At 45.3% G+C, this 15,000-nt stretch overlaps 1 protein-coding gene across 1 annotated transcript in view; it reads left to right on the forward strand.

The window, feature by feature from the left end:
• The window catches only part of LOC310798586 (piezo-type mechanosensitive ion channel component 2-like), a gene marked incomplete at its 5' end in the record, with an annotated part of 118,304 nt that overhangs the window by 81,842 nt on the left and 21,462 nt on the right, over positions 1-15,000 (forward strand). Inside the window, 5 exon segments of the mRNA XM_083661126.1 lie at positions 1-1,285; positions 2,782-3,156; positions 8,015-8,116; positions 8,836-8,992; positions 10,276-10,458. The exon segment at positions 1-1,285 is cut by the window's left edge and continues 190 nt beyond it. Coding sequence (XP_083517252.1) covers positions 1-1,285; positions 2,782-3,156; positions 8,015-8,116; positions 8,836-8,992; positions 10,276-10,458 — 2,102 coding nt within the window.

Raw genomic sequence — 15,000 nt, forward strand, 5'->3', positions numbered from 1 at the left:
AGACGCCTGCAGCAGAAACACCTGACCAGCTCCACACCGAGATATGGAGGCTCGCAGAGAGACCAGAAACTGTGTTAGGAGGAGATGTCCCCACTACAGAGAGACAAGAGGCTGTGTTAGGAGGAGATGTCCCCACTACAGAGAGACAAGAGGCTGTGTTAGGAGGAGATGTCCCCACTACAGAGAGACAAGAGGCTGTGTTAGGAGGAGATGTCCCCACTACAGAGAGACAAGAGGCTGTGTTAGGAGGAGATGTCCCCACTACAGAGAGACAAGAGGCTGTGTTAGGAGGAGATGTCCCCACTACAGAGAGACCAGAGGCTGTGTTAGGAGGAGATGTCCCCACTACAGAGAGACCAGAGGCTGTGTTAGGAGGAGATGTCCCCACTACAGAGAGACCAGAGACTGTGTTAGGAGGAGATGTCCCCACTACAGAGAGACCAGAGACTGTGTTAGGAGGAGATGTCCCCACTACAGAGAGACAAGAGGCTGTGTTAGGAGGAGATGTCCCCACTACAGAGAGACCAGAGACTGTGTTAGGAGGAGATGTCCCTGCTGCAGAGACACTGACAGATCCACCTCAGACCCTGTCGGCCCACACAGAGACAGTATCAGCAGCCGAGTCAGCTGCTGTTACACCACAGACAGTTTTGGACGTCTCAGGCGACGTTAGACCAGAACCAGACACAGAGGTCTCTGAACAAACTGCACATACAAAGACAGGAACAGCTGGAGATGGAAGGTCAGAAACAGTGTTAGGTGGAGATGTTTCATCAACTGTAGATACTGAAACAGGGACAGTGTTAGATGGAGATGTTTCATCAACTGTAGATACTGAAACAGGGACAGTGTTAGGTGGAGATGTTTCAATAGCAGTAGACACTGAAACAGAGAGAGTATTAGGTGGAGATGGTCCAGCAGATGTAGACACAGAAACAGAGACAGTATTAGGTGGAAATGGTCCAGCAGATGTAGACAATGAAACAGAAACAGTATTAGGTGGAGATGGTCCAGCAGATGTAGACAATGAAACAGAGACAGTATTAGGTGGAGATGGTCCAGCAGATGTAGACAATGAAACAGAGAGAGTATTAGGAGAAGACGTGGCTTCAGGTGTTGAACCAGATATCCTAACAGCAGAAGATGACCCAGTAGATTTCCCAGAATGCCCAGTGGCTAAAACCAGTCAACGGCCACGTCCCAAATTCCTCAGGATGGAGAAAATTGAATTATCTTCTTTCTCCTCATCGTCCTCTGTGGAAGAAAGGATCAGTAGAACAGACAGGTAAGCGAATCACTGATCTCTCGCTCTCTCTGACTGGTTTAGTACGAGGTGCCATGCCGGACAAAAGCAGAGTGAAAATTGCGAGAGGAAACGGCGATACATGCGTGAGAGAGACCGTGTTACTGTGCAAGAGAGGTGGAATTGGCATTAAGTGTGCGAGAAAGGATGAGTTACTCCACGAAAGGGGCCGTGTTCTACTGCGTGAGAAAGGAGGACTTACTGCAAGAGAGAGACTGGGTTTGTTCGTTTGTTTGTTTGTTCGTTTGTGGAGAGCTACACCGGCAGTTGGCATCGTTGGTAAGTGGCATCGTCATCCGGTTCAGTAAGGCCACGTACTCCATGTGCTGGTTTGAGGATTGGACACTCACTGATGATGTGTTTGACAGTCTGTGGCTTCTCACGTTCACAGAGGTCAGTAGCAGCAGCTCCAATCTTATTCCTGAGCGACGTTTGTTGAGGTTGACCCAGGTCACACCCAGGATGCTTGCTTGAAGGAAAGACTATGAACTTGATCATTTACCAGCACTACACTGTTTATATGCTTTTTCTAACTGCACGTTGGTATTGGCAGTGGTAGAAGGAGATCTTAATTATTATATAATGCTGGATATTTTAATGAATAATAAAAACACACCCAAAGATTCTTTTCTCTTTTTTCTCTTTTTTGGGGGGTTAAAGCTGCAGCTACAACAAACCTAACCCGGCCAGTCCCACTTGTTTCAGGGGTTTTTTCTCTTATAAATAACAAAAAACATTTTCTGTGAACCTGATGAAGCTGTACGCGAAACGCGTTGTTCACAATAAATAAATATCGGTAAGTCATTTTCAGTGTTGCGGTGGTTCCTTTAATTTTTCACAACAAAAAAGTACTGTTGAAGTACCGGATCGATAAGCTGTACCGATAAGAGTATAGTATCCTTAATTCTTTAACTATACCCATCCCTACTTATCGGTCAGGAAGTTTGAGTGGAACTCTACAGGTGGGATGCCAGACGATATGAGGAGGCACTCAAAGGGAGTTGATGGTAGGACTCCACTGATTAGGTGTTAAGCACAACATCAATAGTGGCTGTATGGCTGCAGCATAATCAGCAGTGGAGTATGCAAGGGCAAGGGTGGAGGTGCGTAGTGGTGAGGTTTGCACCCCATCCAGTCTCTGCAAGTCTCTTCAGAAGGTTTACATGGGCAGCAGTTCTGGCAATAACTTGTTTGATGTGTGGTGATGCACAGTAACTCGTTCTCTCTCTCTCAGGAACTCAGTCTCTCTTGTGCACCTTAACAGTCCTTCAACATCTGTCGCCTACATTCGTATCATCTTGCAAATTTCGCACGGCTTTTGTCCGGTTTGGCGCCTCATATTTTAGAGTAGAGACTAAGGGCTAAAGACAAGACTGTTTACTGTCTCTCTGTCTGTCTGTCTGTCTGTCTGTCTGTCTGTCTGTCTCTCTGTCTGTCTGTCTGTCTGTCTGTCTCTCTCTCTCTCTCTCTCTCTCCAGTCAGTGCACAGCTCCATTTTCTCGTCAGGAGACCTCGGACAGCGTTGGTGAATCTTCCCAGCAACCTCCTCTTCTTCCCGACTCTGAACAAGAAACACACACTCGACACACGCACACACACACTGGACACACGCACACACACACCTTCCCCAGCGGCGCCTCCTCGCCCCTCCTCCCCCCCGGCGAGGCGGACATCCCGCCCTCCTACAGTCTGGCCCTGGGATTGGACGTCCACGAGGAGGCGGGCCCGTCCGGGTCCTACAGGAAGCGGCTGTTCGCTCAGTCACCTGACTTCCTGTCTGAGCATGCCTCCACTTCCTGTATTCCCTCCTCTCGCACCCAGGACCTGACAGCCAGCGAGCTGCTGAGGAACAGGTAACACTCACACACACACACACACACACACACACACACACACACACACACACACACGCACACAAACTAAATGTATGACGTTTACACGGGTTCGCTCACAGCCAGTGGATCATGCTCATATTCTTACCTTAACCCATTGATACCTGATGCAGCATTTGCGTGTATATCCCTCATTTGTGTGTGTATCCTTTTAACTTGCTGAATGGGGCTTTAAGACCGCAAACCGCGTCACGCGGTTCGCGGTCTTAAAGCCCCATTCAGCAAGTTTTCCAAGTTTTGCTATTGGAGAAACTGCGCCCTCTGGGTGCAATAGTATCGATAACGATATCGCCGTTCAAAGTCAACAAAACACAGCGCCAGAAAGCTCTATGTACATGTTGTGACATCGGGTACTCACCACGTGATGAAATAATAATCCATAGTTCCGTGAAACATCATTTTCGTAGCAAATCCGAATCCTTGTTTTCATGAAGACAGCGCTTCCGCTGTACAGCGCATGCGCGCATCTTTTTTTTTTTATTGACAACCTGCTTAGTCCCAGGGCTGGCCAATAGAGGGCGGTGTGGGATAAATAAAGTCGAGAGTCTCCCTATTACAAGTCAATCTACCATCTCCTATGACTAAAAAGCTCTTAAATTACAGTAAAAAATGTCAAAAATCTTACTGATTGGGGCTTTAAAGGGATATACACACAAATTGCATCAGGTATCAATGGGTTAAAGGGAGCAGCCATAGAAAAGCTCTTGATGTTATTGTCCTCTTGCATGTTGTTATGCTGCCTGACCCTGTCTTGGCTACGTCTCACTTGTAAAAGAGGTTTTAATCTCAATGTGACTTCCTAGTTAAATAAAGGTTATATATATAGCCACCGTTACCCTTATCTGGATTACCTTTCTAAAAGTCAGAAGAGGTGGAGGAGAACCTGCAGAAGCAAGTAAGTTATACCCCACAGTGTTTTTGTTTATTCATTTATTTACTTAAATCAGGACTAAACCCCAAAACACTTTTTTTCAGCTTTTAACCAATATATATGGCTTTTGGGGTGGTATGTGAAGGATTCTGGTCAAAATCTCCACATTTGAGATCAATCTGTTACAATTTTACAAACTCCTATCATTTCAGCAGCATAAGTTCCCTCTTTGGGTTCAAACCTGCTTTTTTTTGTGCCCTCAAATGAATGGGAGATTTGGTACATCGTGACGTCACGGTGTTATTTGCGCGTGCCCCACTCATGTGAAAAATGATTTTTTTCCCCCCCATGTGATTACTGTAGTTCACGCGGCGTGAGCCCTTTAAGACCTTTAAGACTGGGTAATCGCCTACTGTGGCTAATATTAGCCGCTAGTTAGTTATGTTACATGGCAGTAAAATGCCACTGAATGACCAAATTGATATAACTTTTAACCATTTCGAGTAACACTGTTTCATTACGGATCACCAGCGTTAATTTGTTGTTTATAACGTGGCTATATTGATCATTTATCGTTATCGTTCTCTATCTATCTCTGATACACTGAAAATACTGGGAGGCGGGCCATAGCGTCTCTGTCGATGATTTGATTTGACAGTTCTGGGCACTGGCGTTGGCGTTGGCCAATCCTGGCATGTTCCACTCCCAAATCGATTGTGTTCTGGCGCAAAGCGAGTGGGTTTCAGGACGAAACAGTATCTTTAGAGCAGCGGTTTCAGTATCTTTAGAGCAGCGCAGTAAATACAATATTCCTGGAATGCAAGTTCTAACTAAACAGTTACATGTCCTCTGCGTTCTACATCAAATGAAGACATTACCGTTTGTTTTATTTGGTATGCTACATACTTATTGGCCAAGATATGTTAGTTTATGGGGGAGGAATTCTGCCAGCTAAAGAAGGGAGTATAGGCATCTTGCCTGCAGAGTTTTCAAATCAAGTAGAATACTGTTTTCCAAGAAATCTGGGGGGCTTAGTCCTGCTTTAACATTTATTTAACCAGATAAAACCAATTGAGATATAAAATCTCTTTTACAATTTGTGGTGTCTCGGCAGCCTAACCCCCGGCAGGTGAGAGTGGGAGGACGGCCAGCCACGACAGTGACATCAGAGCCGGGGTTCCGTGTCAGCAGTAAGAGGTAGTTCCCCAATTAGCTGCTGATTCAGTGGGACCGCTCGCAGCTGCGCGCTGTTAGGAGCGGCCGACCGCTCGCAGCTGCGCGCTGTTAGGAGCGGCGCACACGGCTGAGACTGATTCTACAATCAGCTCAACTAGATAGCAGACGGAGCTCTGAAGGTTCACTGTGTGGCTGGCTCTCCTCGAGAGAGGGGGTCCTCTCCTTGCTGTCGGGCGGTAGGTGACATTTACACTCCTCTCCTTAAGCTTATGAAAATGACTATGATTTCTGACCAATCCTGTCTCTTATCGCACGCAGGCAAGATGCTGGAGCAGGTAACTCAGGCAAGGTACTGGTGGCAATCTACTGGAGAATGTAGCCGAGGACTGGAGCGCTTAGTGCAACGTTATGGGGAAACCTCACATGCGAGGACGCGCATGTGAACCCCCACCGGCTTTGTTGGACATGAATGAACAGCCCCGAGAAGGGAGGAATTTAAGTTGGACTTTGAATTGAGTTAATTTTGGTGAATAAAACAACGCGAGAGCGTTTAAACCTGCTTTAAGTGTCTTGGCTTGCATCAGAGTTACCACAAATGGTGGAGAATGCAGGCAACTCTGATTCAACGCCAACCTCACGCACTAGGGAGCAAAAGCTGGCTCTAGTGGCGCTGGAAAAAAAAAGCCAAAGTGAACTACAGCAGGTCGTAAAAGAATTGGGGAAAAAAAAGTAGAGAAAAACTCGTCATAGACCGATGCCTACGCTCCTTGCCGCCCGACGCCAGAAAACGCCAGCCACTCAGGACCGACCTGGCCGGGACAGCCGCCGCCGTCAGCCGCCGCCACCGGGCCCCACGCAGAGTGAGCCGCGCCCTGATCCCCCCGACGAGGGGAAACGGATTCCCCGTCAGCGCCTCACCTGCCCAGCCTTCCGGACGGGTTCCGAAGGACCGGGGTCCGAAAGCTCGGCCGGAGACGAAGGTCCGCCCGACGCCAGAAAAGAAAGCAGAAAATGATGACGATGAAGAAAAGGACGACTCTGAAGAAGAGACTCCCCCAGTGAAAGTGGCGAAGAAGGCCACTCCAGCTGAAGCTACTCCAGCTGCCAAGGATGCGACCAAGCCTGCAGTGAAGGCCCAGCATGCTAAAGAAAAGTCAGAAGGATGAAGACGAGGAGGATGATGACTCTGAGGAAGAGATACAACTCGCCGATGCCAGGTCCCGCCGCGAGGAAGCAGGAGACATGGAAAAGAGATATGGAAGCTCGCCGCACGGGCAGCGAGCTTAGGGGGAGGATATGTGGTGTCTCGGCAGCCTAACCCCCGGCAGGTGAGAGTGGGAGGACGGCCAGCCACGACAGTGACATCAGAGCCGGGGTTCCGTGTCAGCAGTAAGAGGTAGTTCCCCAATTAGCTGCTGATTCAGTGGGACCGCTCGCAGCTGCGCGCTGTTAGGAGCGGCCGACCGCTCGCAGCTGCGCGCTGTTAGGAGCGGCGCACACGGCTGAGACTGATTCTACAATCAGCTCAACTAGATAGCAGACGGAGCTCTGAAGGTTCACTGTGTGGCTGGCTCTCCTCGAGAGAGGGGGTCCTCTCCTTGCTGTCGGGCGGTAGGTGACATTTACACTCCTCTCCTTAAGCTTATGAAAATGACTATGATTTCTGACCAATCCTGTCTCTTATCGCACGCAGGCAAGATGCTGGAGCAGGTAACTCAGGCAAGGTACTGGTGGCAATCTACTGGAGAATGTAGCCGAGGACTGGAGCGCTTAGTGCAACGTTATGGGGAAACCTCACATGCGAGGACGCGCATGTGAACCCCCACCGGCTTTGTTGGACATGAATGAACAGCCCCGAGAAGGGAGGAATTTAAGTTGGACTTTGAATTGAGTTAATTTTGGTGAATAAAACAACGCGAGAGCGTTTAAACCTGCTTTAAGTGTCTTGGCTTGCATCAGAGTTACCACAAATTGTAACCTGGCCAAGAAGGCAGCAAGGTTGACAATACAAAAAGCAATACAATAAAAAGTGTTCACTCTTAGCTTATCTGTGGTAAAGTGAGGAGCTGCTGGCTCAAGGTTTCTCCTGTTTCTCCTAATGTTAATTATCCACACATCTCTCTCATCCTACTTTCCCTCCACGTCTGGGGACAACATAGAGTCAAACTAACCGCGGGGAGCCACCATCGCTATTTTGTAATAGATAACGCAACAGAAACGGTATTAGATGACGCTAACACCTGCTAGCTTCCTATTAGCGCTGCTGTACCCTGGACTCTCACTAAGCTAGATGACAAGTTGACAGCTGCGGCTGTGATGACGCTGATACTATATATTGTTTTTAAGTTCAATAAACACAGATCATATTTGACCGGAATTTCTCGAATTTGTCTGGCACATGGACATATTCTAGGACACGTTGACCGGAATGGAAGCACTAACACACACGGACACATTGAATGATATTGCTCACACGTAGAATGTAGAATCGCATGTACACATGTAGAATGTAGAATAGAACCCATGTACAATAGTCATACTGACATATCATGTTACTCTCCAGGTCGAGACCTTTCCAATGATGTGTTTGGTTTAGATATGACAAATTGAATTTTGTCATAAAACTCAAAGTAAAATATTGACTGTACAAAGGAAATGGACTGTGTCATGGACAAAGAAATAAACTGTATGAAATAGTATGAAGGTGACCAGAGCACAAATTCAATGTGACTGTTTGTTTCTTTGTTTCTTTGTTGTTTGTTTGTTTTCCAGAACTTTCTACGATGAGGAGTTGGAAGCATCAGATCATTTCTATGGCAACCAGCCCCAGCTGCTGCAGCTGTGCTATGCACTGTACAACATCCTTGTTGCTAGGTAACCCAGTCATTTCCCCTCTGGTTGCTAGGTGACTGTAGTTGCTACAGTAGGACATGATAATGGCATGTTTCACCCTGCAGTCAGACAGCGTTACAGGGTGCCTAAGCGACGCCCCCCCCCTTCCGGGTTTCTGCATGGGACCTAAACTAACTTTTTGGGAGTAGTTTGACGACTATGTACGCTGCATCACATGCTCCTCGGAAGCTCCTACTTACCAGTTGTGAAGTGGTAGTTACGATTCATGACACCACTTTGAAAAGTAATTATCAACCGGACGGTGGGAAGTTTCCTCACCATTCCACAGGCTCACTATGACTTAAAAATGAACTCATCAGTAAAATGACCACTTCAACCTACATCTTCGGGTATGCCCGAATACCAGAGGGCCCAAGACCCCATAAATGTCGGACCTGGACCCCGAGTAACTTCTTTTGAATGGATCTTTCTAATAAGAGATGGGTCCAATCGGGTCCGAGCACAGGCTTACCAGGTCCATCAGGGTCCATCATTTTGGACCCGTGAAGACCTCTAAAACAAAGCGATTCAGCTACGAGATGAATGGCGAATGACCATAAAATCAGCTTGTTGTTGTTGTTGTAGTTGTTGTTGTTGGGATGGAAACAAATCGAATGTGTCAGTTGCCAGGCAGAAACAAAGTCGCATCAGTAAGGGACTGATGCAGCATTGGAATGTAATGTGTCTGTTGCCCCCTGCAGGTCGGAGTACGTGTGTTACCTGGTGATCGTGTGGAACCACATGGTGTCTGGCAGCTGTCTGACTCTGGTGCTGCCGGTCCTGGTATTCCTCTGGGCCACGCTGTCTGTGCCCAGACCCAGCAAGAGCTTCTGGATGACTGCTATCATCTACACCGAGGTGCACACACACACAGTGGTGTAATGCAATACTTTGTAACAGTACATAATCTAATCCAGTATCAGTATCAAACCAAGATGGCGCTCTCTACAGTACACGCGCCTCTGTGTTTTGCTGCGCAGCGGTTTTTCTTGTTTTGTTTGTGAATTCAGTGTTTTGTTGTAGCTCTTTCACAAGAGAAGAGCTTATGAACATAAGGGAAACTACTCCTGCAGATTTATTTCCTGACTTCCTGGTTCATGTGTCGTGCACCTTTTGGACTGTTTGTTCCTGTTTGTCACTCAGGTCCTTCTGATAACTCGTTACTACAAAATAAAATCGGAAGAAATTTGTTAGCCTGCAAGTAAGCAGGCTTGGTGAATCAGTGCTCCTAGCTTGCAAGCTACGTTCATCATGATCCACACTCCATTCCAGTTGGTGGCTGTAATACACCATGACTTTGTTTGCCAACCGCTAGAACACTCGAGAAGATTTCCACTCCAGCCCAGGCATGCCCACAGCATTATGTTTACTTTCACTACTTGAGTATTGTATGTAAACAGTTTTGCAGTCATTCATTTGGACAGTTATTGTCATTTTTATAACAAAACTGGTCCACAACTTAAACTCAATCAACTCTCAATAACGTTAAACTTAATTAACTTAATTTAAACTTGTTTAAAAAGAAAATCTGACTTTCCCCCCATTTGCTCCCCAATTGTACTTGGCCAATTTTCCCCCTGCTGCCCCGGTCGCTGGACCCCCTCTGCCGATCTGGGGAGAGCCGTAGACTAGCACCATGCTTCCTCCAACACATGCACAGTTGCCAGCCGATTCTTTTCACCTGACAGCGGGGAGCTTCCCGGCAGGACGTAGCACGTGGGAGGATCACGCTATTCCCACCAGTTCCCTTCCGCCTCGAACAGGCGCCCCGACCCGCACACAGAAGGATTTCTGGATTGTTGTAGAGCTGCAACAATTAGTTGATTAATCGATTAGTCGATCGACAGAAAATTAATCGCCAACTATCGATTCATCATTTAGACTCATTTTTTAAGAAGAAAAAAAATACAAAAATTATTTGGTTCCAGCTTCTTAAAGGTGAATATTTTCTGGTGTCTTTAGTCTATGACAGTAAACTGATTATATTTGGGTTGTGGACTGTTGGTCAGGACATTAGAAGACATTTGAGGACGTCATCTTTGGTTTTGGGGAAAAAGTTATGTGAAAATAAATTTACTTTGTTTTTTGTCTGTCTGTCTGTCTGTCTGTCTGTCTGTCTGTCTGTCTGTCTGTCTGTCTAGGTTACCATAGTGATCAAGTATTTCTTCCAGTTCGGCTTCTTTCCGTTCAATCAGAAGTTGGAGTTGGAGCGATCTAAACCGTTCCATCCTCCCAACATCCTGGGCGTGGAGAAGAAGGAGGGCTACGTCTTGTATGACCTGCTGCAGCTGCTGGCTCTATTCTACCATAGATCTATACTCAAGGTACCTCACTCTATTCTACCATAGATCTATACTCAAGGTACCTCACTCTATTCTACCATAGATCTATACTCAAGGTACCTCACTCTATTCTACCATAGATCTATACTCAAGGTACCTCACTCTATTCTACCATAGATCTATACTCAAGGTACCTCGCTCTATTCTACCATAGATCTATACTCAAGGTACCTCGCTCTATTCTACCATAGATCTATACTCAAGGTACCTCACTCTATTCTACCATAGATCTATACTCAAGGTACCTCACTCTATTCTACCATAGATCTATACTCAAGGTACCTCACTCTATTCTACCATAGATCTATACTCAAGGTACCTCGCTCTATTCTACCATAGATCTATACTCAAGGTACCTCGCTCTATTCTAGCATAGACCTATACTCAAGGTACCTCACTCTATTCTACCATAGACCTATACTCAAGGTACCTCACTCTATTCTACCATAGACCTATACTCAAGGTACCTCACTATATTCTACCATAGACCTATACTCAAGGTACCTCACTCTATTCTACCATAGATCTATACTCAAGGTACCTCACTCTATTCTACCATAGATCTATACTCAAGGTACCTCACTCTATTCTACCATAGACCTATACTCAAGGTACCTCACTCTATTCTACCATAGACATATACTCAAGGTACCCACTCTATTCTACCATAGATCTATACTCAAGGTACCTCACTCTATTCTACCATATATATATACTCAAGGTACTTCACTCTATTCTACCATATACCTATACTCAAGGTACCTCACTCTATTCTACCATAGATCTATACTCAAGGTACCTCACTCTATTCTACCATATACCTATAGTCAAGGTACCTCACTCTATTCTACCATAGACCTATACTCAAGGTACCTCACTCTATTCTACCATAGATCTATACTCAAGGTACCTCACTCTATTCTACCATAGACCTATACTCAAGGTACCTCACTCTATTCTACCATAGACCTATACTCAAGGTACCTCACTCTATTCTACCATAGATCTATACTCAAGGTACCTCACTCTATTCTAACATATATCTATACTCAAGGTACCTCACTCTATTCTACCATAGATCTATACTCAAGGTACCCACTCTATTCTACCTTAGACCTATACTCAAGGTACCTCACTCTATTCTACCATAGATCTATATTCAAGGTACCTCACTCTATTCTACCATAGATCTATACTCAAGGTACCTCACTATTCTACCATAGACCTATACTCAAGGTACCCACTCTATTCTAACATAGATCTATACTCAAGGTACCTCACCCTATTCTACCAGACCTATACTCAAGGTACCTCACTCTATTCTACCATAGATATATACTCAAGGTACCTCACTCTATTCTACCATAGAACTATACTCAAGGTACCTCACCCTATTCTACCAGACCTATACTCAAGGTACCTCACTCTATTCTACCATAGATCTATACTCAAGGTACCTCACTCTATTCTACCATAGATCTATACTCAAGGTACCTCACTCTATTCTACCATAGATCTATACTCAAGGTACCTCACTCTATTCTACCATAGATCTATACTCAAGGTACCTCACTCTATTCTACCATAGATCTATACTCAAGGTACCTCACTCTATTCTACCATAGATCTATACTCAAGGTACCTCACTCTATTCTACCATCAGGGGCGGACTGGGATCCTAATTCAGGCTGGGCATTAGATACCAAGCAGGCCAGGCCGATACGGGCTGACGTGCGTGCCGGCGTCCGCAGGGCGCCGGCGAAAAATTTGGGCCGTCTGAAGCTCAATTTGGGCCGTTTGAAGCCCGTTTGAAGCCCAATTTGGGTCGTTTAAAGCCCGATTTGGGCCGTTTGAAGCCCAATTTGGGCCAAGTCCAATTTTACAATGAGATGCACCCACTTTAACCCTGAATAAAGTAATAAAACCACTAGTAAACCAGTAGGCGGCGCCTGGCCTGCTGTTCAGTGAGTGGCCTGGCCTGGCCTGCAAAAAAAAAAAAAAAATTTTGCAGGCCAGGCCAGGCCAGGCCACCGGGCATTTGCCCGACGTGCCCGATTATGCAGTCCGCCACTGTCTACCATAGACCTATACTCAAGGTCCCTCACTCTATTCTAACATAGATCTATACTCAAGGTACCTCACTCTATTCTAACATAGATCTATACTCAAGGTATCTCACTCTATTCTACCATAGATCTATACTCAATGTACCTCACTCTATTCTAACATAGATCTATACTCAATGTACCTCACTCTATTCTAACATAGATCTATACTCAAGGTACCTCACTCTATTCTACCATAGATCTATACTGGGGTGGGAATCACCAGATGCCCCACGATACGATATTATCATGATACTTGATAATACGGAGCTGTAAAAAAAGAATGTCACATGTGACATGAGTCACATTATTTTATATGGGTCAAAATAATATTTCCAGTGTATTTTGCCCATCCTATGGCCAGACGAGTTGTAATATATTGTCATGTCATGGTGTTTTGGGGTCATTAATAAACGAGATTGATTCTGTTAATTTTCTATACTTTTTTGGGTAGTGCTATTTTACATTGAAGTGAACGGGGAGAGGCTTGTGTTTTCCCCCTAAAAGGGGGCGGGAACATGTGCCGCCTACAAGATGACGTATTGCCGACCTGATGTATAATGAATATTATAAAATGGCTCTCTCAAATCAAGCAATCTGATTGGTTCACAGCCATTGTATAATTCCAGTAACCGAGTTCAATAACCCATGGCCATGGGTTATTGGTTGCCATGGCAACTCTCTTACTAAAAGGCAGCGCTGCACTCGAGCCAAACAGCTTTCTCCTGATCTGCTGTATGGAGGGTCACTAGTCGGACGCATGATGGCGCAACTCTCTTACTAAAAGTACCTCAAAAACAAAATGGCGGAGACAGCTTTTCAGATCCTTGTGAATCGATCTTCGCTTATAACTTTACTAATACTTCGCAGAAAATGATGTTTTGTACAAGAATAGACGCGGGCTAATGTCTTAACCCCTCTCTCGCGCGCCCTCACTCTTAACCCCGCATTTCTAAATAAGACGTAACGTTACTTGGTGTCGGCATATGGCTCTGGTGTCGGGCTTTGTAAAAAGTCCAGGCAAGCGCCAGGATTGGCCAATGTCGACTTCAGTCTCCAGAACGATCCAATCAAATCACCCGCACGTCTATCTTCTTGCTAGAGGTCCCGCCTTACAGTAGTGTTTCAACTGACTCTCAGAATACCATGCCAGTCGGACTTATAGTGTTATTATTATTATATTATTATCAGTGTTGGGAGTAACTAGTTACTAAGTAACTAGTTACTGTAACTTAACTACTTTTTTCAGTAACTAGTAATCTAACCAATTACTTTTTCAAATTCAGTAACTCAGTTACAGTTACTAAAATAGTAACTGGGCTAGTTACTAGTTACTTTAGGACATGAAAATAACGGACAACTTCAGAGGATTACCCAGTTTCTGATCCTCAGACCTAGTCCGGGGAGAGAGCTGCAGCCAGAGCCCCAGAGGCTAATGACCTTGATAGGTTATAAGCCTCGCCAATAAGCGAAGGTTCAATGCCACACTGTGGCACAGCAACACTAACATAATGTGTGCATTAATAACAATCGAAGCGGACTTTTAAAGGTAACGCAAAAGTTACTTTCCCTAGTAACTAATTACTTTGAAGTAACTGGTAACTTTAAAGTAATTAAATTACCTTTTGAGAGAAGTAACTAGTAACTGTAACTAATTACCAATTTTCAGTAACTTTCCCAACACTGATTATTATACTTGGAACCCTTTTATAAAAGCAATATAGCACTCGAGCAGCGTGTGTTGTGGAATATATCCCCCTGATCAGTTGTTATCCCACTCGGCCTGCGGCCTCGTGGGATAACAACTGATCAGGGGGATATATTCAGCACAACACACTTGCTCTCGTGATATATTGCTTAATTATAAAACGGCTCTCTCAAATCAAGCAATCTGATTGGTTCACAGCCATTGTATAATTCCAGTAACCGAGTTCAATAACCCATGGCCATGGGTTATTGGTTGCCATGGCAACTCTCTTAGTAAGAGAGTAATAATAAGGCTTACCTCAAATGACAACGTAGAAAAAAAAATGGCGGAGACAGCTGTCAGATCCTTGTGAATCGATCTTCGCTTATAACTTTACTAATACTTCGCAGAAAATGATGTTTTGTACAAGAATAGATGCGGGCTAATGTCTTCTTTGCAAAAGAAAGGCTGTTAACCCCGCATTTAACTCCGCATTTAACCCCGTAACGTTAGTTGGTGTCAGCTTTGCAGAGAGCATTCAGCTTCTCAACAAGCGCTGAGAATGCAGCGCTGCGGCTCGAGCTGCCTGTCGGGGTTTCCAGAAAAATCTCAGCTACTCAGCAAGCGCCAGGATTGGCCAATGTCAACTTCAGTCTCCAGAACGATCCAATCAAATCACCCGCATGTTCTTGCGGTCCCGCCTTACAGTAGTGTTTCAACTGACTCTATCAG

This window comes from Poromitra crassiceps, assembly GCF_964638095.1.
Source record: "Poromitra crassiceps genome assembly, chromosome: 2".
NCBI lineage: Eukaryota > Metazoa > Chordata > Actinopteri > Beryciformes > Melamphaidae > Poromitra > Poromitra crassiceps.